The sequence below is a fragment of the Dipodomys spectabilis genome, unplaced genomic scaffold, assembly GCF_019054845.1.
Source record: "Dipodomys spectabilis isolate Male_0828 unplaced genomic scaffold, ASM1905484v1 ptg000746l, whole genome shotgun sequence".
Taxonomy (NCBI): Eukaryota; Metazoa; Chordata; class Mammalia; order Rodentia; family Heteromyidae; genus Dipodomys; species Dipodomys spectabilis.
In genome coordinates this window covers 658,113-684,515 of record NW_024871423.1, presented here as the reverse complement: position 1 = coordinate 684,515, position 26,403 = coordinate 658,113, and the positions used below count along the sequence as shown (strand labels likewise).

At 39.8% G+C, this 26,403-nt stretch overlaps 1 protein-coding gene across 1 annotated transcript; it reads right to left on the bottom strand.

Annotated features, from left to right (window-relative positions):
* Window positions 1-392: 392 nt before the first annotated feature.
* On the bottom strand, window positions 393-23,767 carry Mtpn (myotrophin). Its single transcript, XM_042672642.1, has 4 exons — window positions 23,577-23,767; window positions 12,563-12,676; window positions 11,696-11,779; window positions 393-3,632 (listed from the first exon to the last, which is right to left on the bottom strand). The coding sequence occupies exons 1-4, from the start codon at window positions 23,646-23,648 to the stop codon at window positions 3,546-3,548; spliced, it is 357 nt and encodes a 118-aa protein (XP_042528576.1). The 5' UTR covers window positions 23,649-23,767; the 3' UTR covers window positions 393-3,545.
* Window positions 23,768-26,403: the final 2,636 nt, after the last annotated feature.

Below are 26,403 nucleotides of genomic sequence, written 5' to 3'. Positions count from 1 at the left end.
GGGAAATGTAGGTCCCAGGAAATAAGCAACCCCAAAAGACAAGGAGAGGATGAAGAGCTGAGCAAGCTCTGCCTGTGGAGAGGATGAGGAGCTGAGCAAGCTCTGCCTGTGGCATCTGTTGCTAAGTCTGCAAGCTTTTGGCCACACCTCACCTGTTTCCCAGTCAACCAGACAACATTTACACCAGGCCAATTTGTATCAGGAGACTGACACCAAGAAAAGCCTTCAAATGACTAGTATGGTTTTCAAAATTTCATCTTTACTATGTTCCTTCTCCCTCCTTTTTTTTCTTATCAAGTTTGATAATTTAGATGAATTAAAAGTTCCAGCTAACTGTAGAGAAGACTGAAAAAGAAAAGTGACAGGGAGAAAGATACTGCTGACATGTTAGCTGTAGCACAATTCAAGTTTATTCCATTTGTTCTTGCAACACAAAACTTAAACACAGTATTATTTAGCATTCGGATGTACATGAACTAGGATACTTATGAGAAACTCAATTGTGTCAAAAGTATGACAATATGGAAAAAAACTGAAATATATCAAAATGCACAAAGCACTAGTCTTCCTGTTACTGCTTAGAAAGATATGATTGTTCCTCCATTTACAAAATAGAATCAGAACGATTTAAATTTTTAAAATTTTGCATGCAAAACACTGCAAACTGCTCATTTATGTAGGAGGGCACTCTTACCAGCTTCTATACACAGTTGAGTATACAATATTGCATGGATGGAAACAGCAGCTCAGGTGAAGTTAAAAACAAAAATCTATGATTAAGTACATATAAATTTTAAATCTATTACCTGGGGACAGAAATCAATTTTTGTGGCTTTCACACACTGCACTTCCCTCCTACTCCTCTGTGCCGGCCAGGCTAGGTCTAGCAGGTGAGTGGAGCACAGCAGAACTATATGGGTAACTAACTGGGTGTGGTATTAGGACTCTGCAGATCCCAGTCTGAAACTGCAGAGGGGTGTGTTAGTACTACCGGAAACCGGCAAACTGCCTGTTTGTACTTGCTACAGTGCATACAAAATGATTTAATACTATACTACAGAACATGCAAATTTTATTTATTTTTCTGAGATGTTAAATAGTAATTCAGTGAAGAACAAAACAAAACCTTTTGCTGATGCATGTAGTACCAAAAAGCAGATCGGGTTCTTAGCTTCCTTTACTCAAAGTGTTTATGGATTTATCTGCCAAGTGGTTCTGAAATACAATATAAATAACCTAGTTAAAAAACAACAACACTGTAAACCACCTTGGTCAGCCTATTCTACAGGTTGTTTGCTCAAGCAACTGCTTCATAGTTATGGAGTATACAAAATAGCCAAGAAAGAAGGCAAAATAGCCTCTACTGCATTACATGGAACATGAGTATAGGGAGAATCACGTGGTTTTGATACCAGAATGACTGCAGGACACAGAGCAGTTCAGGAATGAAAGGACAGTGCACTCTCTGTAGCAGCCACTGCAACACTACACTGGAAAGAGAGGTGAAAACTGTGGAAAGTTCAGGCATTTTAAATAGCATTATACCAAGAGGTGGAAACAAGGATATCAAAACACTCTGGTGCACTATTTTTGATAGTTACAGAGTGTGCCCTCCATTTCTAATCAGGATGTTCAGTTAAGACAGCAGGAATTAGCCAAATATATCAAAGTATTTAAACCATTGTTTTGTGATTGTTTTCTTGAACATAGGAAAAATACAGGGCTTAGTTGAAAGGCCACAGGATAAAAAAGGAGTCATGGGGAAACACACACACACACACACACACACACACACACACAAACACACACACACAATCAGCAACTGATCAATAAAACTTACTACCCAGGCTGACTGCTCTCGATAATAGTTTAACCCTGCTGTAGAATGCTACATTGCCTTAAAAATATCATTAATTTTATTATCCATAATCTAAATATAAGTCCCTAGCCCACCCCTACCCCTTTAAAAATTTGAGGTACATTCAATTATTATTGCATTAGTTGCCTAAGGGAAATCCCTACTATTTCTAGTAAGCTTATATGGATGGCAAAGCAAAGAGATCTTAATATTCGAAATGCAATATACCAAATCTAAGACTGTATGTTTTAATTAGTTTTACTACTTTAGTATTTGGAGATGTGTCTAAATTTTCTGCAGGTCCCAAGAACACCATTTTAGGGCACTGTATTTTAAGAACACAGAATTGATTATGAAGTTGTTACTCTTTATACAATTCACGATTCATGAAACAAAAAAAAGTCTATTGTTCATAAACGATACAAAGCATATTATGTAGGTGGATTGGCATATATGCAGCAGAAGCCTAGCAACAACTCAGGGAAACCTGGTGACAAGAACATTTTTAAAGAGATGGGGTTACATTTATCCAAACAATAAACCTCACCCCCGTGATAGCTTTGGTGCATTAAGTAATCGGAGTCCAAGAAGGGTCTAAGAGAGACATTCCAAAGAATGTTTCTTGATTCTCCAAACATAATTTGAGGCCGAGTCACTCAAAAAGCAGATGAAGAGAATTCATAGGTACTAAGACAACTGTTCTGTTTTTATATGACACTAACCTACTTATGGCTATTATGGTTCTATTTTAGACAAGGAGTTTTTTGTTTTGTTTTCTTGCAGTGCAAGGGACTGAACCTAGGGCCTTACTTATGCTAGGACAGCGCTCTACCACTGAACTACATCCCCAACCTGATTCTATTATTAAACCTCCTTTTACTACCAGCAGGAATATGAAAGTGTTTTAAATGTTACATAAATGTCTATGTCTGAACCTACAGGAGAAAAAAATTATGCATACTGAAATGATTCCTCCTTCAGACGTCTAAAATTTAAGGTATTATAAATAAAACTAGTCAGTTTTATCTAGAGACATGAAATCCATGTGAAAGGGGAGAGAAAATCCAAAATTCAATCATCCAGTAATTTGGGATTATGCCCCTCCTCACTTAACCCAGCTTTCACATAGAGCTGAAAGTCTCTGAGGAGAGGTTTGGTCACCAACCACAGGCAGCGCTCTTAACTAGCCAGGATCCCCAGGAGAGTGCACTCTTAAGGCAGAAGGCTGTAGCTAATTGCTTATCTCAGCACCCTAAGTTTACATCACAGCAGCCACGACTGCTTGCAGCTATGGCTACCAAGTAAGTGGAATTGGCCTTTGTATAACTAGACCTTCAACACAATCTAATTAATAAATTAGCTAGGGAGCTGTAAGGGTCAAATGAGCCTGGAATGCTCTGTCTTGGCTCTCCCTTGGGCATGAGTTGTATATTTTGTTAGAAATGGAAAAGAGGTTGGCTCGATCAGGAATCCCAGTAAAAGCCCGATCATTTTCCCCCCTCCTCCAAGACATGTTTTGTTTTGTTTTTTTTTTCTGGTAGTTTGATTTGTTATGAATTTCTCTCTCCCCTCACCACTCTCGAAAGTATTTAGCTGAAGAAGCTGGCAGATAGAGTGACAGACAGACAGGCAGCAGTGTGAGGCCACAGGAGAGTCATTCGTCCTGAGTTATCAGTCCATCCATTCATCACTGGAGAAGAGCTTTGATTGCCTGGTTGTCAGTGGCTTCAAGGGCCGTCAGTCCATCTGGACCTTTCACAGATTTATCAGCACCCTGGAAAAGAGAGGAAAGGGCTCCATTAATGAATTCCATGGGTAGAAGACCGATCAGGAGGTCTTGTGACACAGGTTGATGTTTACACTGAGAACTTAAACTACAGTGACCCATCTGTATTAGTCTTTAACCACCCACCTACCCCTGCCCCCACCGTAATGGTTTTTGTGGCTCTCACTACACCATTTTTATGCGCTTCTCTAATATTCATCCTTGTTACCCTCTTTTCTATCTTTCAAACCCACTCTTTCCTGACACCAAATAGTTCCCCCTTTTATAATCTTCACGTAAGCATCTTAATGCAAAGCTTTCTGTGTTTTCACTTCTTATATCATATGCTTCAGCCTGCACACATCTGTTTGAGTGACTGCAAACACAAGTCTGATTACCTTCTTAAAAGCAATGAACTGCAGCCTTACATACAAACTTGAAGGTGGACAACAAAATTTTAGGCATAGTGTGTTCCCTATGCACCTCTTTAGTGACACTTCTTGTTAAATCCTTCTTCTCCAAATGCATGGCACATCATTGCATTATTCTGTCTTCTTGTCCCTACAACTTTTTCCATTGCTGCCTCTGCTTGGAATGCCCCAATTCTGGTTCAGGCTCCTAATTAAGACACCAAGCTTCACTAGCTTTAGGAAGTTACATTTGTGGTACTTGGTAGTCATTAATGACACTCTTAGTAACAACACATGACTGATTCCAAGATCACACCTGACTTTTTCATTCCTACAACATTATATACAACTCCTGTCCTAGCAATCACAATACTTCAATGGGCTAGCTGTTTCACACAGTTGTATCCTTTCACTATTACACTAAATATATTGAAAGCAGAGACCAAACTTACTAGATTTTTCATTTTTAACACATTACAAAGGGCCCCAAACTAGACAATCATTATTCTTTTAATTTATTAAGTCAATCGATGATAGGTACTAAGCATAATATAGTGCTATTTGTGGAAGACCGTATCGGTGGATCAATAAGGCATTTCTGCTGTGAACAGAAGCTTCCTAGCATACTACTTAAGTTATTCTTTTTAAGACAGTTTCAAAACAGAATAATATTGTAGGTTCTTATATTGATTAGATCAGAAAACTTAAGTTTCTTTGCCTGTATGTTGAGCCTGATTCAGGTGTTTTCTGGGTAAAGAAAAGCTGTTAGGGCCAGGTTGAAGTGTAGACAGCCTGTGGATGATTCAAGACAGTAAGTTTTAAGGTGCTATGAGTAATTTATTCATCTTCAAAAGCAATGGTTTTTGATAACTGAATTTCTTAATAGTATGTAGTAGAATACAGGAAATGTTTAAAAAATTGAATTGATGCTATCTTTACTCATAAGTAGTTTACAATCCAATTGAGAACATATATAAGCAAGAAACAATATATTAACCTGCTTGTCTTTGTCTTTTTGACTTTAGATGGCCAAACAAACCAAGAAGAGGATTAGTAATTTAAGAATAGAAGGTTTGGGCTGGGAAGGTGGCTCAAGTGGTAGAGCGCTAGCCTTGAGCTGAAGAGCTGAGGAACAGTGCCCAGGCCCAGAGTTCAGGCCCCACAACTGGACCCAAAAAAAAAAAAAAAAAAGAATAGAAGGTTTATGCCTATACTGATAATGTAAGATTTTTCTTACAAGTAGCTTTCATGAAGATGTTTACTACAGCTTTACTCATCAATTGCCATATATGATGCAATACGAATGCAAAATATGTAAATTCAGTCAAAATACTAGTACTTAGATATATACATAGATTCAGATCTATCTCTACACACATAAAGATGTGTGCCTGTGCATGCGTGCACGCATGCGCGCGCGTGTGCACACACACACGGCCTTAGTGGACATTTCTATATAAGGCTATTATGACCTTAGAATATAATTAGTTGTCTTAGGAAAAAAAGAAAACTTAGCAATCATGGTTCATAATTCACGTGAAGAGAAGGCAGTTTGGAATCTAACACAAAAATGAATGTAAGGACTAAGATCGTAACAGAGAATTAAGGCCAAGTCAAAGAATATGTGTTCCAAACGCTTATCGTTATAACTATTTTGGGGGGTGGGGGCTGGGGCTGGGCTTCAAACTCCGACTTCGTTTCATTTGGCTCTTTTGCTCAAGGCTGGCACTCTGTCACCTAGGTCACGTCTCTACTTCTGGCTTTTTTTTCCTGGTTACTTAAGAGGTAAGAGTCTTGAGGATTTGTCTTGGATAACTAGGAAACCAATCCTTAGATCTCAGCTTCATGAATAGCTAGGATTATAGTCATGCGCCATCAGTGAATGGCTGAGGTTGATGATATTTGAATCAAGTCAGGATTTCAGCAACCTCATGTATATCTGAAGTAGGAAGTGAATCTAAAACTGCAATGATTTTAAGCACATAAACAGCTTTCTGGGGTTTAAATTCTTTATAGCACACAAGTCTGCCGTGGTCCTCTCTCAGCAATTTATAGATTAATTTTTGTGGGTGAAAATACTGTGCAGAGGGGTTACAATTACATGGGCAAGGTAATGAGTACATTTCTTATTGTTGTCTCCTCCTTTGTTTCCCCTTCCCATCCCTTCTCCTCTCCTAGCACCCCACCCCCCCTGCCCAAGTTGTAAAGCTCGTTTTTCGATATAACGTCTTATACATCTCATTGTTGCAATGGGTCCACCTGTATCCTATTTAAACATTTTGTTTTTTCTTTTCCCCTCCACAAATATTATCAACATCAAATACAGCAACAAAGAAATCATCTTATAAATATGTTAGAAACAATTGCATGAAAAAAAAAACATTTGGTCAAACTCAATTCTTGTAGTCCAAATAAAATGAGAAACAGCAAACAGGAGGAGGCTGGTTACACTAAACAGTGGGAGTATATAAGAGATCTGATTGGCAAGAAAGCAAAACAAAACAAAACACAACAAATCCAATTTCCACTAAAGCTTAGCAATGAATTTAGTTATTAAGAATTCCAGAAAACCAGGTGCTGGTGGCTTATGCCTATAATTCTAGCTACTCAGGAGGCTGAGATCTGAGGATCGTGGTTCAAAGCCAGCCCAGGCAGGAAAGTCTGTGAGACTCTCATCTCAATAAACCATGAGAAAACCTGGAAGTGGCGCTGGGCTATGGTTCAAGTGGTACAGTGCTAGCCTTGAGCTGAAGTGCTGAGGGACAGCGCCCAGGGCCCAAAGTTCAAGCCCCATCACTGACCAAAAAAGAAGAAAAAAAAATTCCAGAAAGTCCAACAGACCCCAGAATGCCTGATGTAGATAAATATTCAGGAAAAGTTGGAGTGTGTCTTGTTTATTCTTAAGAGAAATGTATATAATTTTCTCAAGAAATTTTTTATTCAGAAGTACTATTAGTACTATTAGTATAAAGGCAGTTTTCTATTTTTTTCCACAGTACTTTTTACTACTAAGGCAAACCTATTTGTGTACTTGTTTACTCTTTTGTATTCACCTTAGAAAATGAGGTCTATCTCAAAAGGCGTTACCTTTGTAAGATGGCATACACGTGAAGTCTCATCTCATCTGTTGACAACTTTAAAGCTGGAGAGCACATTAAATGACATGTTCATTCAACAAATATTTACTGAGTTTCTATTATGTAGTTCTGAAAAAAATGCCACTGGATCACAGCTGCACCCACTCATTTACATGTAGTTTATAGCTGCTTTTGTATTATGGTGGCAGAGATGAGTCATTATGACAGAGACCATATGGTATAAAAAGCCCAAAATATTTCCTATCTGGTCCTTCACAGAAAATGTTTGTTGACTACTGTACTCTGGCACTGAGAATGAGACATCTTATGTTGCAATCTAGCTGGGACAGAGGAAACAATCACATATGCAAAGTTATCACTCTCACAAGTATTGTACTGAAAACAGATGGACAACAACCATTACCTTTTCTGATTCTCCAAATAATCCTGAAGTGTGAACAGCATTAATCCCACTGGTGGAGATAGAGCGATTTACTGGCTACTAAGTTGTAGAACCAGGTCTTAAGCCTAGGTTTTCCAACTTCACGGCTGAGCTCCTCCATCTGCACTACCCTGCCCCTGCCCCAACAATGTGCCCGCTATGCACTGTGAAACAGCAAACACTAACCACAGCACTGGCTGAAATGCTCACCTACCTGTTGCTACCACTGTCTCATCTGTTCTCTCCTAAAAATTCACTCCATATAAATTGATTACCGTGGCGCATGTGTGTGTGTGTGTGTGTTACTAGTGCTTGAACTCAGGGCTTCATACTACTCTCCCTTAGCTTTTCTGCTCAAGGTTGGCACTTCACCACTTGAGCCACACCTCACTTCCAGCTTTTTACTGGTTAGAGAAGGAGTTTCATCAACTTTTCTCCCAGGCCGGCTTTGAGCTACAATCCTTAGATCTAAGCTTCCTGAGTAGCTAGGATTATAGATGTGAGATATTTGGGCCTGGTTCTGATTAACTTTTTAAGAGTCAGGTACTTTAAAAGCTTTCCAGTAGTCACTCCAATAATACTAACATGAAAACCATGCATATACATGGGCACTGGGACACATTTTATATTTCATTTTATTTCTTACTTGGACATAGTGACTACAGTTCATTTTCAGTTGCAGATATAATAGGTATAACTTGTTTTGTTATTCTTTGTAAAACTATAATGCTGACACTAACCTCTGTACTGCATTTTTTTAAACAAGGATTTTTCAGGGAAAAATTCATTGTGGAAATACAAGGATGAAGTGTAAATGAGTCTTTAATATTTTTTATTGTAAAGATACTGTACAGAGGGGTGACAGTTACATGAGTAAGGTAATGAGTCCATTTCCTATCAAGCATTGTTACTCCCTCCTTTGTTTTTCCCCTACCATCCCTTTCCTCCCCTACCACAGTTGTAAAGTTTGTTTTCAACATGTCTTGTAAATCTCATTCTTACAGTGGGTCAACCTATATCCTTATTTCAGCATCTAAAACAAAGCTATTTTCATTTCATGAAGCTTGTTTTCAGAAAACCCTTCATTCCTACAACAAGAATTCCCTCAATCCTGAGTGTATACTAATATATTTAGTAAGACTTTATAATGTGTGAGGCTTTTCAGCAGGCTTTTATATACACACCATCTCATTAAAGATTTGGCTATAAAGTCATGGCTCTGGAGCCACACTGACAGGATGTGAACACCCATGTATCCTTTGTTATGGTCTGAATGGGTCCTCTAAAAGCTCATCGGTTACAAACTTCATCCTTAACTGGGAGGTAGAGCCAATGAGGTTACCAGGTCATAATGGCTCCAGATAATGAATGGATTAGTGTTGTTAGTGGGGAGTGAGTTCTGTGAAAATGGATTTGTTATCAAGACAACTTCAACCCTTTCTTGTTCTTTACCCACCTTGCTCCCTTTTGCCTTCTGACCTGCAATGATGTAGCACAGAGACCTTTGCCAGATGCTGACCATGCTCTTGGATTTCCCAGTGCTCAGAACTATGAACCAAATCAATTCCTGGTCACTATTAATTAACCCAGTCTGTGGTATTTGGTTAAAAAAGAAAATGAACCTTATCAGCTGTATAATCTGGACAGTTTTCTTAATGATAAAATGAGGGTTGGGTTTAAGGTACCCACTTCATATTGGGATGGTTAGAAGAAGTAGCTGATGTAAAGCACTGAAAACAGTACTTGTACATGGGAAGTATCATTTAGCCATGAGCTATTTAACCTTACCAACTCTATGTGTTAAGTACTGGTCCCAGGTTACAGAAGCAAAGCTGAGGCTGTGATGTTAAAGAACTTGCTCAAAGCCACAGAGCTAGACAGAAGCAAAACTGCAAACTAAACTGGGGTTTCTGCCATCATTATAGGTCCCTAACAGAAACCATCTAAAATAGTGAGGTACTCTGGCCTAAGATTTGTGAAACCTATCGACTGTTTAACAACTGGCTCTTCAGAAACTACAGGGTAAATTTTAGGCTCCTTATGATGCAGTCTTTTCTCAAAATAATGCAATCACAGAAGCAGAGCTCAGTTAAGTCTTTCTGTCATAAAGATTATGTAAAACCAACCATAAAATGTGTGCTTGAGACTATGGAGCTGCTCAGATTTTACCTTAGCTAGAATACCAGATGAAAATGGCGCTTAGTTGCAAGTACACCTATCTGCTTGTGCTGCAGATAGAACTGACTTCTAGTCCTTCCTTACATCTGATCTTCAGCTCAAGCCATAAAATTGTTTCCACAGACACTTGGGGACTTAATAATGCTAGAATTTCACTATTAAGGGACTGGAAAAACAAAAGAACAGAAGATATGCTAACATCATAAAGATAATCAGATTTGATTGGTTTTAGTATTTTCTGAGCAGACTGACTTTGTGTCTCAACGATTGAGGAACAAGTTACCTTAAGAGTGCTCTGAAATAACTGTGAGTCACTAAAATTAAGAGTTGCATAATAATTGGTGGCTATGCATTGTTTCCTGACTGCTGTGCTGTTAGCTGCCATTCTTCTATTATGGATGTCAGTTACACAAGCTCACGTGCTTCTCCTTTTCACTTACTCTATATTCAATTTCCTAGGACACCTCTTAGAGTGTACTTTTTTTTTGTAACCTGTTTCAGCTACCTGATATTTCTTATTAATTTTGCTAATATTTCTTATGTTTTAGGGGTAGTTCATATAGTAAACAATCCTAAACTAAAAGAATCCCACAGGCTTTTAAGAGAGCCAAGACCTGTGGCTGAGAAGAAAAGGTCAAAGGAAAACAGAATTCTCTTTTATAAATTATCTGTAAGTAGTGGTACAAAGGAGTTTATGAATACAATGAATGCATCTTAATCAATGTGACCCCTTCAACATTCTTCTTTATCCCTCCCCTGCCCATCCTCTTCCCTCACTCTTGGTGAGGGAATTCCCATGGTTGATGCCATGGGAATTCAGTCAGTGTTAGAGAAGGGAGCTGACAAGGCAAAAAGAAATCATGGTGGGTGGCTCAAGTCCAGGGTCAAACTGTGCCTCAACTGTATAGTTACATGAGTCAGTGAAGACTTGACTGTTTAAGTCTGTTTCAGCAAGATTTAAGGACCTACAGTACAAACAGCCTTAACTAATAAATCTTTCATGAACTATGAACCATTATTTGTAGCCTCTGGCAACAAGATTTTGGTACAGTAAGCAAGAAGTATTTCTCCAGGGATGAAAGTCAACAATGAGACAGTGACTAGAAATCTTGGTGAGCATAACCTGCCACAGATGCTGTATTCATTACTTTATTTCCACTTATTTGTGCTTCTTAAGAGGCCTGTATTATCTTAGAGATCTGTAGCAGTATCATATGTACCACCTAAAACCTGCTATTGATATGTATGCAGAATATAAAACAACAACAAAAAAATCTTAAATCCAAGATTTGAGTTTAAAATGAAACTAAGTATAGGGGAAACAAAACAAGAAGTTCTCTGTTTTAGAGGGTATGAAATAAATACTTTTAGAATGCTGCCTTTTTTCTCAGTGTTATATGCTACTTCTTTTCCAATTCTCTCTATAGTAAAAACTATTACAGTAAGGCATATAATATAAATGTATTTACATGTAAATATATCACACATATATCTATGGCACTACCCGGGATTCAACTCAAGGCTTTATGTATTGCTTGGGCAGGGGCCTACCACTGCATTCTTTTGTTTTAGTATTTGGTTGAGGCCTTCCACTGTAGCCTGGGGCCAGCCTAGACTGATCATCCTACCTACAGTCTCTTGTGTATAGCTAGGATCACAGAGGCACACCACTTTGTCTGGCTTACTGATTGAGAAGGAGTCTCCTTAACTTTTTGCCTGAGGTGGCCTCAAACTGAGATCCTTTGATCTTTACCTCTTGAGTAGTTGGGATTACAGTTCTGAGCCACTTCTAGTTAGACTAGCTATTTTAAGTAACAGTGTTCTAGATCTTAATTTTGGATAATGCCTCTAGCTTACTACTGTCTTTGTAGCTATACATAATTCAAATAACAAGCAAGTAGTTAGCTTATATAGTTACACTGTAATGAGAGGAACAAAGCAATAAAAATGAACAATTGACCTCACCTTTGAAAGAAGCAATTTCACACAGGAAACATGACCCTCGTAGACAGCAGACAGAAGAGGAGTAATATGATGTTTATCTGGAGCCTATGAAGTGACAAAAAGAATTTTACAAGATCTTTTTAGATCTAATTCAAGAACTTACCAACATTTTAAAATCTGTAAATACCTACTTGCCTTTCTATACCACAATTACTCCATAGGGATAAATTTGTGGAATCAAGAGAGTTGACAAAAAGCATAAATCCACAAGAAGCAATGTTTCTGTGGGAATCCGTGGAGGGGAACTCTAACCTCAGCTCACTTACTATGTCACTACTTCAGTAGTTTCTTTGAGCCTAAGTGTCTTACAAGCATAGAAATGCCAATGTGAATGAGGATGAGCAGTCAGGGGCCAAACACAGGCAGAGGCAGGGACAAGAGAACTACAACCATGAGAACTACAAACTGAAAAAGTACATCTCTCCTGCTGTCAAGGTTACTAGTTCCAAAACTGAAATACAGAAGACACACAGGGCTAAAGTCAGGAGGTAAGCACTCCTGCCTCATCACTTGCTCTTCTACCTTTATACTATTCTCCAGATTAGATGGAGCCTTGGACTTCAAGTCCTATACGCCGCTACATGACCTATGCTACCTACAGACGGCGGTCATTTCCCAAGCTTTAGAAACTGAAAGGGTATGGCCACGAGGGAATCAACAAACCCTCAGTTTATCAACTTCAAAAAGTCAGTCTGTTTGGCTGGGTTTTAAAACCCCAACTATGTATTTCTAAGTTACAAATAATTTGGTTATCATTTTGGACTACGTTATTTAAGGCAGTCTTCCTTAAACACTGCTCTTCTGTATTCATGTATGCCTTATACATACATTAATATCTGCTCCTTTCAGCAGCAGAAACTCCAAGATTTCCAGCTGTCCACAGTCTGCTGCATAGTGAAGAGGCTTCCTTCCACCTTCTAGTGTCCGGTTGACATCTTCTCCCTTGTAATGACAAGTCAAATAAAATCAATACTTAGATGGATGGAAGTCTAAAGAAAGGGAAGGGGGGAACTAATGTTTTTAAGACACTGAATTTCATGAAGCAATTATATTTCTTGCAAATTCAAATGAACAAAAACTTGAAGAGTTCACATAATAACACACAGTATAACTATAATTTGAGTCCTAACTGGTTAACATAAATAGAGATATTCGATGTTTAAGCTTTCTTATACTTATTTAACAAAGGGGACTGACTGCACTGGAAGGCCTGCCTGTGTGACTGACAGAAACAAAAGATTCTCACATGCAGGGACGCTGCAAAACACTTCAGAAGTTTACTGCAATAAATGTTTATGTTAGAAAAGTAAAAGGACAAGTTAGTGGTCTTTCATTAAGATAAATCAGATTAAAAAAAAAAACACAGGCAAAGCAAGCAAGAGAAAGATCAGAGCAGCAAACTAACAGAAAAATATGGGGAAAAACTGACTCAAGATAATCAACACAACTGACAAGATCTTAAGAATGAAGACACAGGGTGTCAGTATCAGGTCCCACAGATCACCTTCCCACCAAGAACGCTCTAGGCCCCAAATGATTCACTGCCAAATTCTACCAAATACCTAAGGAAGACCAATATTAACGCTATACAGAATTACAGAAAACAGGAGATCCATTCTAAGATCAGCATTATTCTTATTTTAAAACAGATACTACGAGAAAAGAGTCCCTCTGAGCATCGTGGGCCCTGTGAAGAACTCCTCCTTCTATCCAATGCAATTTCCCTAGTTACTTAATCTTACCTAACTTCTCACTGCCCATTTAAGTTCTACTTTTACCTAGAGAGGTGGTATTAACTTGTGGAAAAACACCAGGCAGGATGGAGAATCTTTTCGCAGCTAAAGGTGATTTGGATATTTCTAACATCACTCGGAGGCCATACAAAATTATCAATACGAGCGCACAGGCAGCTGACAAGCAGCACAGGTGTGTGTTTCACTTATGTGTTCAATGACTTTATGGGACTTCTATGGTCCTTAGGCTGGAAGCTCCTTCCAGTGCTAGGCTCCAGCTGTTACTGCTATACCCACTCCAGGCTGATATTAAGCTTGACTTGGTGGGCCTTGGGTTTCTTCATGGCAAAACAAACAACAAAAATTGGCTGTTGTAACTTCCCTGTCTTTTGAGAATTTGTGTGTGTGCATTTTATACTTTTAATGTCACCTACCCCCATTCTAGATTAGGAAAATAGGTTTTTATTTTTGCATTTGTAGCTACAAAAACAGAGTACTCAAAAGAATCATAAATGGAAGCTACACCACTAAGAAAACCCAAGCTTCCATGAGATACTGGTATGAAATTATCTGGCTTTTAAAAGATGGTGACAATTCATGGACTTTCTTCACCTTGTTCTATCTGTCTCCCCTACTTTAACTCATTTTACTATAGAATATAAACATGCTCACATATATGTGACATATCTGTAATAGCTGCATACTTCCTCTTTAATTCTAGTGCATTTGATATACATTTCAAAAGAGTGATTTCTGACAGGCCTACATTGTACTAGATTGTTTATAGGAATAATAAACACGCACCTTGAAAAGCATTCTTTGTACTATTTCTAAATGAAATGGGTACCTGACACTGCTGAGAACTCTTTTAAGGCTATTCTTCAAGAGAAAAGAAAAATAATTCTCTTCCTTTGATCTTCAAGGTGTGTACTCATCCATACAATTGAGTTCTAAGGCCAAGTACATACTGTACTGTCACAGAGACCAGAGCCCTCCCAAAGCTACTAACAAACAGCAGATTAAATTAGCATATGTGATCATTTCATAGCACAGCATGTAAGTACTGGTCATCTGATAGGAGAAAGCAGCAAATGTATTAAATACACCAACATCTGCAAGAGTCAATTTCCCATTTAGCTAGATGTGAGTCAAGATTGCAGTGCTTAGTATTTTTCAAATAGTAGGTTTTCTTCGTTTTTTTTTTTTCCTCTGGGAAGAATACTGTGGTCCTTCTTTCCTTGTTTTTGCCTTGACATTTCATTTTCCAACTCTTACTTCTCAACATCGCCCCTGACCAACCCTCCTTCCCCCCTCCCCAGTGCCCTCACTAACAGCCCCATTTCAGAGTAACTTTGCAAAAATCACGTACCACTGTACTGGTGACAAGCAACAGTGTCCAAATTACAACAAATTCACATGCTTTGATAATTTTGTTTGGAACTTTACAACAGAAAACAAATGGCTTAACCAAAAGGAAGATCTGAGAAATATAAAAATCAACCCACTTTTATTTTCTAACATTAATTTTTTTTAACATAGCTGTGTATGTTCTTAACAAAATATACAGCTGCTTATAGATTTTAATCATATGAAAGAAAATAATTTAGAAACCTTACAATGATCTTATTTGCTATGTTTCTGTATACCTGATTGAACCTCTGAAGAAAATCCATCCTCAACAGTATTATTCCAATTGCATTTACCCTTATCCAACACAGTAGCTGGCACTGTAGATGTTCAAATGGTATTTGCTGAATAAACTATGAATGAACCAGTGAAAACTGCTAACTAGCTAGCCTTGTCTTTTATGTATGCTGTTGGAAACCAAGGCAGTCATGAGACTGGCAGGACAGCTGGGGAGGAAATTCTGGAACATTTCTGGCAGACATTTTGATAGTTGGAAAGTTTTTCTAGAAATTCCTTTCAGTTTAAAAATCATTTTAGAGAAAACTTTGCAACAACAAATAGAACTGTGTTACAAAGAACTGAGTTTGCAGGAAGGAATCTTCCAGTCTTACTGGTACACTTTTATATTGTGAGAAGTAATGTGCTAGTAATTGTAGGGTTTAATACTGTTTCACTAATGCTACTGAAAAAGTAGTGATGATTCCTATTTTTCACAGGACTATAAAGCTTTTAAGTCAGACAGACATGGCTAAAAAAGTTCTAAAATTCTAAAATGATAGTCAAGAGAGTTACAAATGGAAGCTAGCTTTACATTTACAAAAATATTGTCACAACAGCCAGTTGCCAGTGGCTCATACCTGTAAACCTAACTACTCAGGAGGCTGGGATCCAAGGATTGTGGTTAGAAGCCAGAGTGCTGGGCAGCAAAGTCTGTGAGACTTTTTTAAAATCTCCACAGCTGGGGCTCAAGGGTCTATAGGCTTGAGCAAAGAAGTTCAGGAACAGTGTCCAGGTCCTCCGGGTTCAAGACCCAGGACTGGCGCACGCACACGCGCGCGCGCGCGCACACACACACACAGACACCCCTCCACAACAACAGTGTGGAAAGCTGGATAAAGTTTGAGTTTTCAGAAGTAGGGAATATTCTTTCTGCTAAGAGACATCATTTGAGGGCCATACAAAATTATCAATACAGGCAGACAGCCTTGGGCAGCTGGTGAGAATCACATGTGTCTGTCTTGTTAGATAGAAAATGATTTGCCAAATAAAGATACTAAGAGTAGTTCCTAGAATTACTGGGCAGGTTGGAGAAATGGACAAGAAGCAAGGAGGCTTAACAGCAAGAAATAAAAAAAAAATCAAACATGGCGCCCAAATTATGTAGCCACAGACGACTGTACTACTGATGCTTTTGTAGTCTCCTGTTTCTTTTCCATTTCTCCAATTAACCACCAAAAGCTGGAGGTGCAGATGAACCTGAGTTCATGCCCCAGTCTACACACTGCGTGCGCACACATACATATATACATATGCACGCGCGCACGCACACACACACACATGCACGCACGCACTCAGCAGTGTTGTGGTTTGTTCTCCAAAGACCCGTGTACTGAAAGCTTGAATCAATGTGGTGATGGGGACTGAACTTTAAAGGTGGAGCCTAGGTAGGAGGTCCTTGGATTCACTTTGGGTACTGTCCTTGAAATGGTAATATGGTTAAGTCCATGCTCTCTCCTGCCTCTTGTCTGGCTTTGTGATTGCTTGTTCCCACACGTACTCTCACCAATGCCTTGTGCACTAATGTGGCACAGCAAAGAGGACCTCCACTAGAAATGAGCCGTTACGTTAGCCCCATGTCCTTGAACGTCAAGGAGCTGGAACTAAGTAAGCCTCTGAACAAGTGGGTGTGGCCTCACGTGTTTTATTTCAGAAATGAACAAGTGACTGATTCAAGCAGAAACTTACCGAACAGGTGGAGTAAAGCCTGAAAGATTATGCCAGGATAGGTTAGCATCCAGTATCCCATGATTTATTAGAAAACAAAATATTGTGGTAGGGGAAAAAAATACCCATTCATGGTAAGGAAAACAGAATAAAATTTCTAGTTCTAATTGACAAGGATCTGGTCAAGACCTTTGACATCCCATTTTTTCTTATCTACAAAATAAGTTAGATTAGGCCATCTTTAAAGTTTTGTTTCTAAACAAATTTGTGGTTATAAATGATAGCTAAGAATTACTGAACTCACCATATGCCAGGCATGTAATTACAGAATGTAATTTAACAAATTACATTCCTATTTCATGACTGACTTCAGAATAAAGAATAGAAGGGGCAGAATAGCCAAGTTACAAGACTGTTTAAAGCAAAGTAACTATAGTTGAGACAAAACTCGGAATAACATTTGCAAGCCCCAGGAAAATGTTTACAGGGCTTGTACAAATCTATTTAAAAAAAACAATAGGCCAATTACCTATTAGAAAGTGAAGAAAGATTTAAATGTGAAACTTGAAAAATACAAATGACTAGTAAAGCTCTGTAATGTTCAACCTCTTTTTTAAAAAAAATGCAAACTGAAACAACGCATCATTTTTTACCTAAGCAGCAAAATTAAAAAGCTAAATGGTGTGAATGAACTATCAGTCTCATGTGCTGATGTGTATCTAAATCCTTGAATATTATCAAATGTAATAGAGATGTATTTTCAAAACTTAAGATCTATTGATTGATAGACTGTCACTATAATATTAATAGCAAAAAATAAACTGGAAACAATGTTTACCAAAGAGAATCAGTGCGATATATTACATGATACCCATAAAATGGAATACGATGTATCATCTTAAAGGGGAATAAATTTCAATATGAAATCCAAGAAAAAGTCCCAAGGAATATTTTACAAAAGCAAGTGCTGAAGTATTGACAGAATTTTTTTAAAGGAGAAAATGGTTAAGTGAATTTCCAATGTTTTCTGAAATTATAACAAATCCCTTAAGAATGGGTAGGGGATGTAGCTCAGTGGCAAAGCGCTTGCCTGGCAAGTGCAACATCCTAGTTTCGATCCCCAGTGCCAAAAAAGAAAAGACAAAAAAAAATACAGTTAAAAAAAAAAAAAGAATGGCTAACTTTTAATTAGGAACTGGGTAGGGGAAGCCTTCACCTTTCAGTCCTAACTGCAGTATTTTTACCTGTGCTGGAATGAATTTGTCTTTACTTCCTAAAGTTACTGGTTATATTGGTAGGATTTCAGGCTAATGTTTGTCTTCTGTATACTTTTCTGTCTTAAAAATACCTATTATGTTTTATATAATAAATAAACTAGTCAGGGAGAATAGGAATTGAAATACTTCATTTCACTTTTTTCAAAAGAGCTTTAGTTTGTAAAATATAAGCATGTATCCGTAATTTAAATCAGCTTTGATGCATTAAACAATACCTACGCCAAGAGAAGACTGTTTAAAATCAATCCTAAAGCAGAATACGTTTGAGCAACTACATGTTCCAATGTAAAGAAAGAGCTTCTACTACGTATTCAAAGAAAAAAAGGCTGAAAGTACAGTACCTATGCTGTACGAAGTTTATTTTATCTACTTGAGGTACCAATCAATATAGGATGATACAGGGCTGGGATGCAGCTCAGTGGCAAAGCAAGTGCAGTGTCCTGGGTTCAATCCCCAGTACAAAAAAGGAAAGACCAAAAAAAAAAAAAAATGGTATTTCATATTGAGTCACCAGTCCTGCTGCCAAAAAGCAATGCAAGTAATAATTTCTTCTGATGATAACCTGATAATTTAAAAAAGAATGAAAAATAAAAAGGAAACTCCACTAAAAGCAAGATAAGACTCTTTTAAATTGGCTATTTTACTAATAAATGAGAAATGATTCCAGTAAGTGTTGCAATTTCTAAAGATTGGAGTTGATGCCTTTCTCAGGTTCAAGAGATTCTATCCTCTCAGTGGATGCACAATAGTTGCTTTTCAAACTTATTTAAGTGTCAAAGGCAGATGTAATTAGGGTGGGGGTTGAAGAGGGAAAGGAAACAACAGAGAAGGGGAAGTTTGAGGCCTGATGTATAGTATTTCACAGCAAGTGAAACAGAAGAACGTGTAAACAAGTGAGTACATTTATTAGGTCTGCTAGGAATTCTTTGTTTTGTTTTTGGTCTGTTGTGAGGTTTGAACTGTGGGCTTGGGCGCTGTCCCTGCGCTCTTCAGCTCAAGGCAAGTGCTCTACTGCTTGAGCTACAGCACCACTTCTGGTTTTCTAGTGGTTTATTGGAGATAAGAGTCTCATGGACTTTGTTGCCCAGGCTGGCTTTGAACCATGATCCTCAGATCTCAGCCTCCTGAGTAGGTAGGATTACAGGCGTGAGCCAACGGCGCCCGGCTTCCGCTAGGAATTCTAAGGGGCTGGAATTCTAAGGGGCTACTTATCAAATCAATATATAAGCATCTTCCTCAAAGAACTTTAGACCCTCAAAAAAGTTCAACTTTAAGTAGTCTCAGTAGATCAATAGCATCTTGTCCTGGTTTTCAATTTTTAACATTGACATGCACAATTAGTATCATATCTTATTCTTTGAATTATCTAGCACTGTTGAAAATCAAAGGTCAAGGTCATGTAAAGTGGTTAATACAAGAGTTTTGAAACTCCTTCAGAATCCATGGAACTGAGTTCAAATCTCAGCTTTACCATTCAAAAGCTTTATGAGCCCAGGCAAATTATTTCATCTTTGCCACATTTCTTCATTTCTAAATGAGACTGGTAATATTCATTACATAGAGATGTTAACACCAATATACTACCTTGCAAAGCTCAAGTTCAAAACTCTTAAGATCATAAAACACTTTTTAAAAGTATGTTTAATTTAAACAAGAAATCTCGATAATTACTTGTTTCTTCCTAAGACAGGGCTTGCTGAATTGTGTAGGATCACATTTTAAACAAAAAAGAAGGTGCAGGGTAAAATTATGACTATAAATACAAAGATTCACAAACTGTCAAGCAATCAGACATACAGACATATCATACCAGTCTATTAATCAGTAGTAGGTATTTATATATTGCCACACTTAATTTTGGGGGGTGGGAGTGCAGGTATTGGGGTTTGAGCACAGAGCTTCTACCGCTTGGTATTTTCGTTTAAAGCTGGAACTCTACCACTTGAGTCATACCTCCATTTCTGGCTTTTGGCTGCTTAATTGGAGGTAAGAGTCTCAGACTTTCCTGTCCTAGCTGGCTCCAAACTGTAATCCTCAGATTTCAGCCTCTGAGATTACAGCCATAAACCACCAACTCCCAGCTTATACTTCAAAAAAAGAAAAACTCCAAAAACAAAAAACTGTAGCTACTTTTCTGCCTTCATAATTTGAACTAATTTGTTGTAAACGTTTCTTGTGATACTCCCTCCACTCTCTTTTCTTTAGTGAATTCAGGGCCTTGCACTTGTTTGGCTGTTACTTTACCATTTGAACCTTGTTTCCAGCTTGGCTTTTGGATGATTATTTTGGAGATGGGAATTTTTCAGACTTTTCCACCCTGGATGACTATGAACTACAGTTCTTGAGATCTCAGCCTCCTGAATAGCTTACCATTACAAGAGTGAGCCACCAGTGCCTGGCTTTTCTCATTTTCTTTATGTGCTTATTTCTTTTAGCCCATTTTGAGTTAAGAAACCAGCTAATTATTTCAGAGCAGACTGGTAAAAAGAAGTGGTTAGGCTTTTGATTCAGACAGGCTGGATTTAAATCTCCGTATCTCAGGCTACTCACTTTGTGACACTGTCAAATTACTTAACTCTTTTAAACTTCATCTTTAAAAATAGAACTGTTGAAATGGCATGGGAAAATGCAAATGGAACAGGTAAAAGCAGAGTGCTTTCTACACCTGGCAATATAAATTAACCAGCCAATGGCATTTATCCTTATATAACAAGTGAAGTTTGCCAAAATCATACTTAAGAATAAGAATAATTTCTTGTGTGTGTGTGTGTGTGTGTGCTGGTACTGGGGCATGAATTCAGGGCTTTGGGCTCTTGCTTAGCTTTTTCTGCTCAAGGTTGGAGCCATCCATACCTCAGTTCTGGCTGGTTGACTAGAGGTAAGAATCTCTCAGATTTGTTTGTCAGGTTTGGGTTCGAACCTCACTCCTCTGATCTCAGCCCCCTGAGTAGCTAGGATCAGAGAGCTACTGGTACATGGCAATAAAAAGAATTTCTTAGCAGAAACACATTTGTTGATAGTGGGCCTTGAACTCAAGGCCTTGCGCTCTAGTTCAGCTTTCTCACTCAGGCCTGGCTCTCTACTACTTGACTCACATCTCCACTTGTTGGTTTTCTTTTGTTGGTTAATTGGTGATGACTCTGAGAATCTGCCAAGCTGGCTTTGAATTTTATCTTTAGACCTGAGCCTCCTGAGGTGCTAGGATTATAGATATCAGCCCGCAGAAGGCAGATCTTAAGCTGAAGCCAAAATATTTTTTCTGGAAGAGATGGTATTTATGCCTAAGAGTAGGCTGGACGCTAGGGATTAATGTGTGGTCAAGGAAGATGCAAAAGTACAAAGAAGATTTCCTGTATGAAACACTGTAGTAGGTCTGGAGCAGAGGGTTTTCAGAGAAGTAACCTTATAAAGCCAGGACCAGAACTTAGGATATCAAAGGAAGAAGGAACTACTCTTTCAAATAAGTGATTAAAAAAAAATTACAGGGTACTTTAAAGGCAGGGTAAAAGATTAGCTTAAAAAATCAAATCAAAAATCAAGACGCTCAGATTCACATAATACAGAGATCTCTCTAGGTTCAGTCACATTATACAGAGATCTCTCCAAGGTACCTATAGAAACTGACTTGGAAGGCAAAGTTCAGAATGGGCATGGGGTGAGAACACAACTACAGTCAAGGAAATGTAGTCCAGGCTTTATTGCAACAGCAACTAACCTAAGGTGGCAATGTAAGAATACAGAATAAAGTATAGGTGAGAGCCACTAAGAAGGTAGTCTTGACAACCCTCAGAAATGTGCTTTGAATGAATGGTTGGGTCATGTGGTAGTAAGTCAGGATGGATGGAGACAATAGAAATATTTTCAATTGTATTATCATTCAATGAATACTTATCAACTTTCTTTCTTTATATTTCAAATAACCTAAGTGCCACAAAAGGAAAACCAAAAGCCACCGGCTGTCAAGCACTACAGTGACACACTACATCTACTGATGCTCCAAATAATTTTTTACCCTCTACTTAAATAAAAAATAATTCAGCTCTCAATTTGCCATTAGCTGAAAAAGCAATGAATCATAGGCAGCCAGTCCTAAAATTCCACCACAATAACAACTAAGCAGATGAAAAATCTGTATTTTAATTTCATTAGAAGGAGAAAAACTACCTTGCACAATCCTGCAACTTTTAAGAAACCCTGTTTCTTCTTACTTGCTTCCTATCACAGACCTGTGAAGTAGCATACTGGAGGTCCTTTGAATAATTGAAATCTACACCCAGTTTTCACACTTTGAGAAGGTGAGCAAGAAGCTCCTCACAGTTTTATCATAAAATTATAGTCTTGGGAGGTATTAAAAAAAAATCCCACTTTTAAAGTGGTAAGAAACATTAAGTTCTATTATGACTACAAAAGAGGGGGACAAGTTTCAGGACCTAAAGGCAAGGCAGAACTTTTAAAGTTTATTATTCCATCAGAGTGGATTCTGGTTTTTACTTTGGGATTAGCTTTGAGTTAGGCTTTCTTAATCACGATTTTACACCAAAATATACTATGACTAAAGGGCAATATTACTTATTACATATGTGGAACAATCTTGTTGAAAAAAACCACTAAGATTTTCTAAACACTCTGGTTGCCAACTGCCAACTTTACACTTGAAACAGACGCTTTTGGTGGTGGTGGTTGTGTGAGAGAGGGTCAGGCCACACCCTAAGTTAACACTTCACAGTCAAGTGACAAGGGTTTCAGAATCTGGCCTATTGCTATTTTTGGTTGTTCCCCCCACCCACCCCCAATACATTCTTTAAATTCCTGCCAGGCCTAAAATTAAAAGAAAATCCTCCTCTGATATTAGGCGATATTCTCCTCAGTAACTGTCAAGCCCAAGGTGGAGAAATAGTTCATTCAAAGAAAAGCTTTAGGCATGAAGATAAGGGCCTAGATTCAAATGATCAGTGGTCCCAAAGAACCCCCCCCTCCCCCGCCTCCTCCAGCTCCACCCCAGGGGGTCAGGAAGGCAGGGGGAGCCCACTGCAGGGCAGAACAGGACCCACTTACTGTATCCCTCTTGCTTTCCACTTGGGCGCTCGTGAATGGTATCCCTGGGTCCCCGGTGTCATCTCCATCCTGAAGGCCCCTAGCTCGGGGCCTCCCCCCCTCCGCCCTCGCCACCCCCTCCGCCCCCGCCACCCCTCCCCACCAGCCCCATCCCAGCTCCCATCCCTCCCACGCCCTAGCCCCTCCCCCTAATTCTCACCCCTCACTCCCCCTCCCCAGCCCCATTCCAGCTGCCCCTCCACTCCCCATTCCCCCAGCCAGCTCGCAGCTCCCACTCCCTGGCCCCTCCCCCAATTCCCCCCCTCCTCCCTCCTCCCCTCGGGCCCGATCCCAGATCCCCCACTCCCCATCCAGCTCCCCTCCCCCTCGCCGCCCCCCCCCGCCCGCGCGCCCACCCCTCGCGCCCACCCCCCCCTCCCCGCTCACCTTGGCCACGTAGTCCTTCACCTCATCCAAGTCCCCGTTCTTCAGGGCCCACATGAACTCCTTGTCGCACATCGCCGCGGCGGGGCGGACCGGTAGGCCCGGCGGAAAATGAGGAGGCGGTGGAGGCCGAGGGCGGATTCCGCCGGGCGAGCGGGAGGCCGGGCGCAGGGCCGGGCGGCGGCGGAGGCCTCGGCGGGGCCGGCGGGCGCGGCGGGCGGCGGCGGCGGCGACCGTCCGGGCAGGACACTGAAAGTTCTTTAGCGGCCACCGGGCCCAGCACAGCAGGTTCCGCCTGGCAGAGGAGAAGCTGGAACGCTTGCACTTCCGGTTCACTCCCAGCTAGGACCCGCCCCCGATTTCCTCTTCCTCCCAGCCCCGCCCCCGCTCCGTGGCCCGCCCCGGTAGCATGACACTTGTGCGCATGTGGAATGGCTGAGAGGGCCGGAACTGGGGTGGAGGTGAGGAGTGGGCGGGACCGTGTGGCCGAGTGACAGGAGGTGGGAGGGAGTTCGAGAGGCCGGGGGCGGGCCTAGGGGGATTTAAGGGTATATCAAGGGGGAGCCCAGTGGCTTTACACCACTCTAAATGGGAAGACGTGAAACACAGTCCGCCTAGAAAGATCTAGAAGTATTTGCTGTAGATCGCTTCCTTCCTCTCCTCCCTTTTCAAACCATTCACAATCTCACCCTCAAAATAGTTTTAAAAAATGCAAATGGTACCAGATAGGTTTGCTGAGCCTGCCTGCGTCAGGCTTGGGGGTGTCTGCTGATCTGAGTGATGAGTTCCATCTTCCCTTGCCTCCTCCTCTTCCCTTTTCGTTGGGGTTCCAGACTGCTCCCTACCCAGAAGTGAATATAAAGGATGAGATAAAGCAACTCAGAACGACGATATGAATTCAGTGTGTGAATACTGTGTATAATGTTCCTGGGGGGGGGGGGGACCACAAACACACACATTGGTATGTGATGCGGAAAACTCATCTCCCTGAGCAGGAAATGACATCCAGGATCAGGAATTCAGCTGCATGTCACAAGGTAGAGCACACCTTGTGACATTTTAGAAATCTTGTGGTTAAAAAAAATTCTTTTTTTCTAAAAAGTGCTTTGAAGCCTTGAAACTATAGAAACCATTTCTATTCTTCATATGGTTCGCTTGTAATGCCTTAGGGTAGATGCAGCTAGTGAACTGTACCCCTGATGATTCATTCAGTCAGGCCCACCTGAACATAGGGTGAGCAAATTAGAACTCTTAGTGGAACTATTACATATAATACACACATATCAAACATATTTTATCGTACATGTGTCTAAAGTCTTATGCCCACTAACCTAGGCTCCTTTAAGAGATGCCACATAGTTTGAGGGGGTTAGACATACAGACTCTAAGCCAAATTGCTTTTTTTTTTTTCTTTAGGAGTATAGCTTGAACTCAGGGACCCCTGCTTACAAGGCAGATGCTATACTCTTTGAGTCAGGCCCCAGCCCTGTTTTTAAATAGGGTCTCTCATTTTTGCCCACATTGACCTGGATATCCACACTCCTATTTATACCTCCCTCCTAGCTGGGATGACAGGTGTGTACTACCATGCACAGGTTATTTGTTGAGATAGGGTGTCAGGAATGCTTTTTTCCCAGCTGGCCTTGATCCTTCATACTCCTTATCTCTGTTTTCTAAGTAGCTGGAATTACAGGGGTTAGCTATGGTGCTTAGTTTTCTAAAATGTAGGACCTATCCTACTAGTTTTGTATCATCTGTGTGATCCATTCTTATATTTAACTTCATGCCCATTTGAATGTCTTGAATGCAATGTGTTCCAAGTAGAATCTTGTCTCTTGTAGATTTTAAATCAAGTAAACTCCTTATATGTCCCTGTTCTATAAAATGACATCACTACCCTGTCATGAAACCAGAAGCATGGGAATCCTAAGAGCTCCTGCCATTCCTGACCCTTTAAATTTTTTTTTAATCCATTAGTAAGTCCTTTGGAATACATCTTAAATTTGTTCACTTCTGTGGTCTTCAATACTGACCACACTTTACACATCTCTGTCAGCTCTGTCTCCCACTGTGATAATTTCCTGGCTAGTCTCACTTTTATTTTCCAGGTAATTCCCCACATAGAGAGTTACCCTTTTAAAACATAAACATTTATTTCTTGTTCTGAGACTTACCAGTGACTTCCTATTACACATAGGATAAAATCCCATTTGCTGTGATGTTTAGGGCTCTCTCTGATCTGATCCTGGAACATCTTCCATCTTATGACATTCCTACCACCCTCCATTCTTTCTCAGTTCTTGAATAGCTTGCCTGAACAGTTTCAGGAAAAAAACATGCACATTCCACTCCAGGATCTTTGCCATTGCATTGTTGTTTCCTATCTAGAACATTCTTTAAAAAATTCTTTTCTCAGTGCTTAGGATCAAACCCAGGGCTTTGCACATGCTAGGCAAGCTTGTAACCACTAAGCCGTACCCCACATATCTTCGTTTTTTGAAATAAGGTCTCAAGGACAGCCCAGGATGGCCTCAAACTCATAAGCCTACTCCCTCAATCTCCCCAGTGCTGAGATTACAGGCATGTGTCATCACATGCTTTTTTCTTCCATTCTTGCCTGTTCTTTCTGACCTTTGAAATGTCACCTCTTCTTAGAGAATGCCAAGATTATCCACTTCAGGTGTCCAATTCTAACTTACAGCTCATCTTTCCTCCTTCCCAGCAATAACCACAAATATTTTAATTGTTTTAAAATGTGACCCTTTTTCATGATATTCAACAAATCCTTCTCGCCCAGTTGTCTGTCATTCTGGGCTCAAGAGGGAATTGC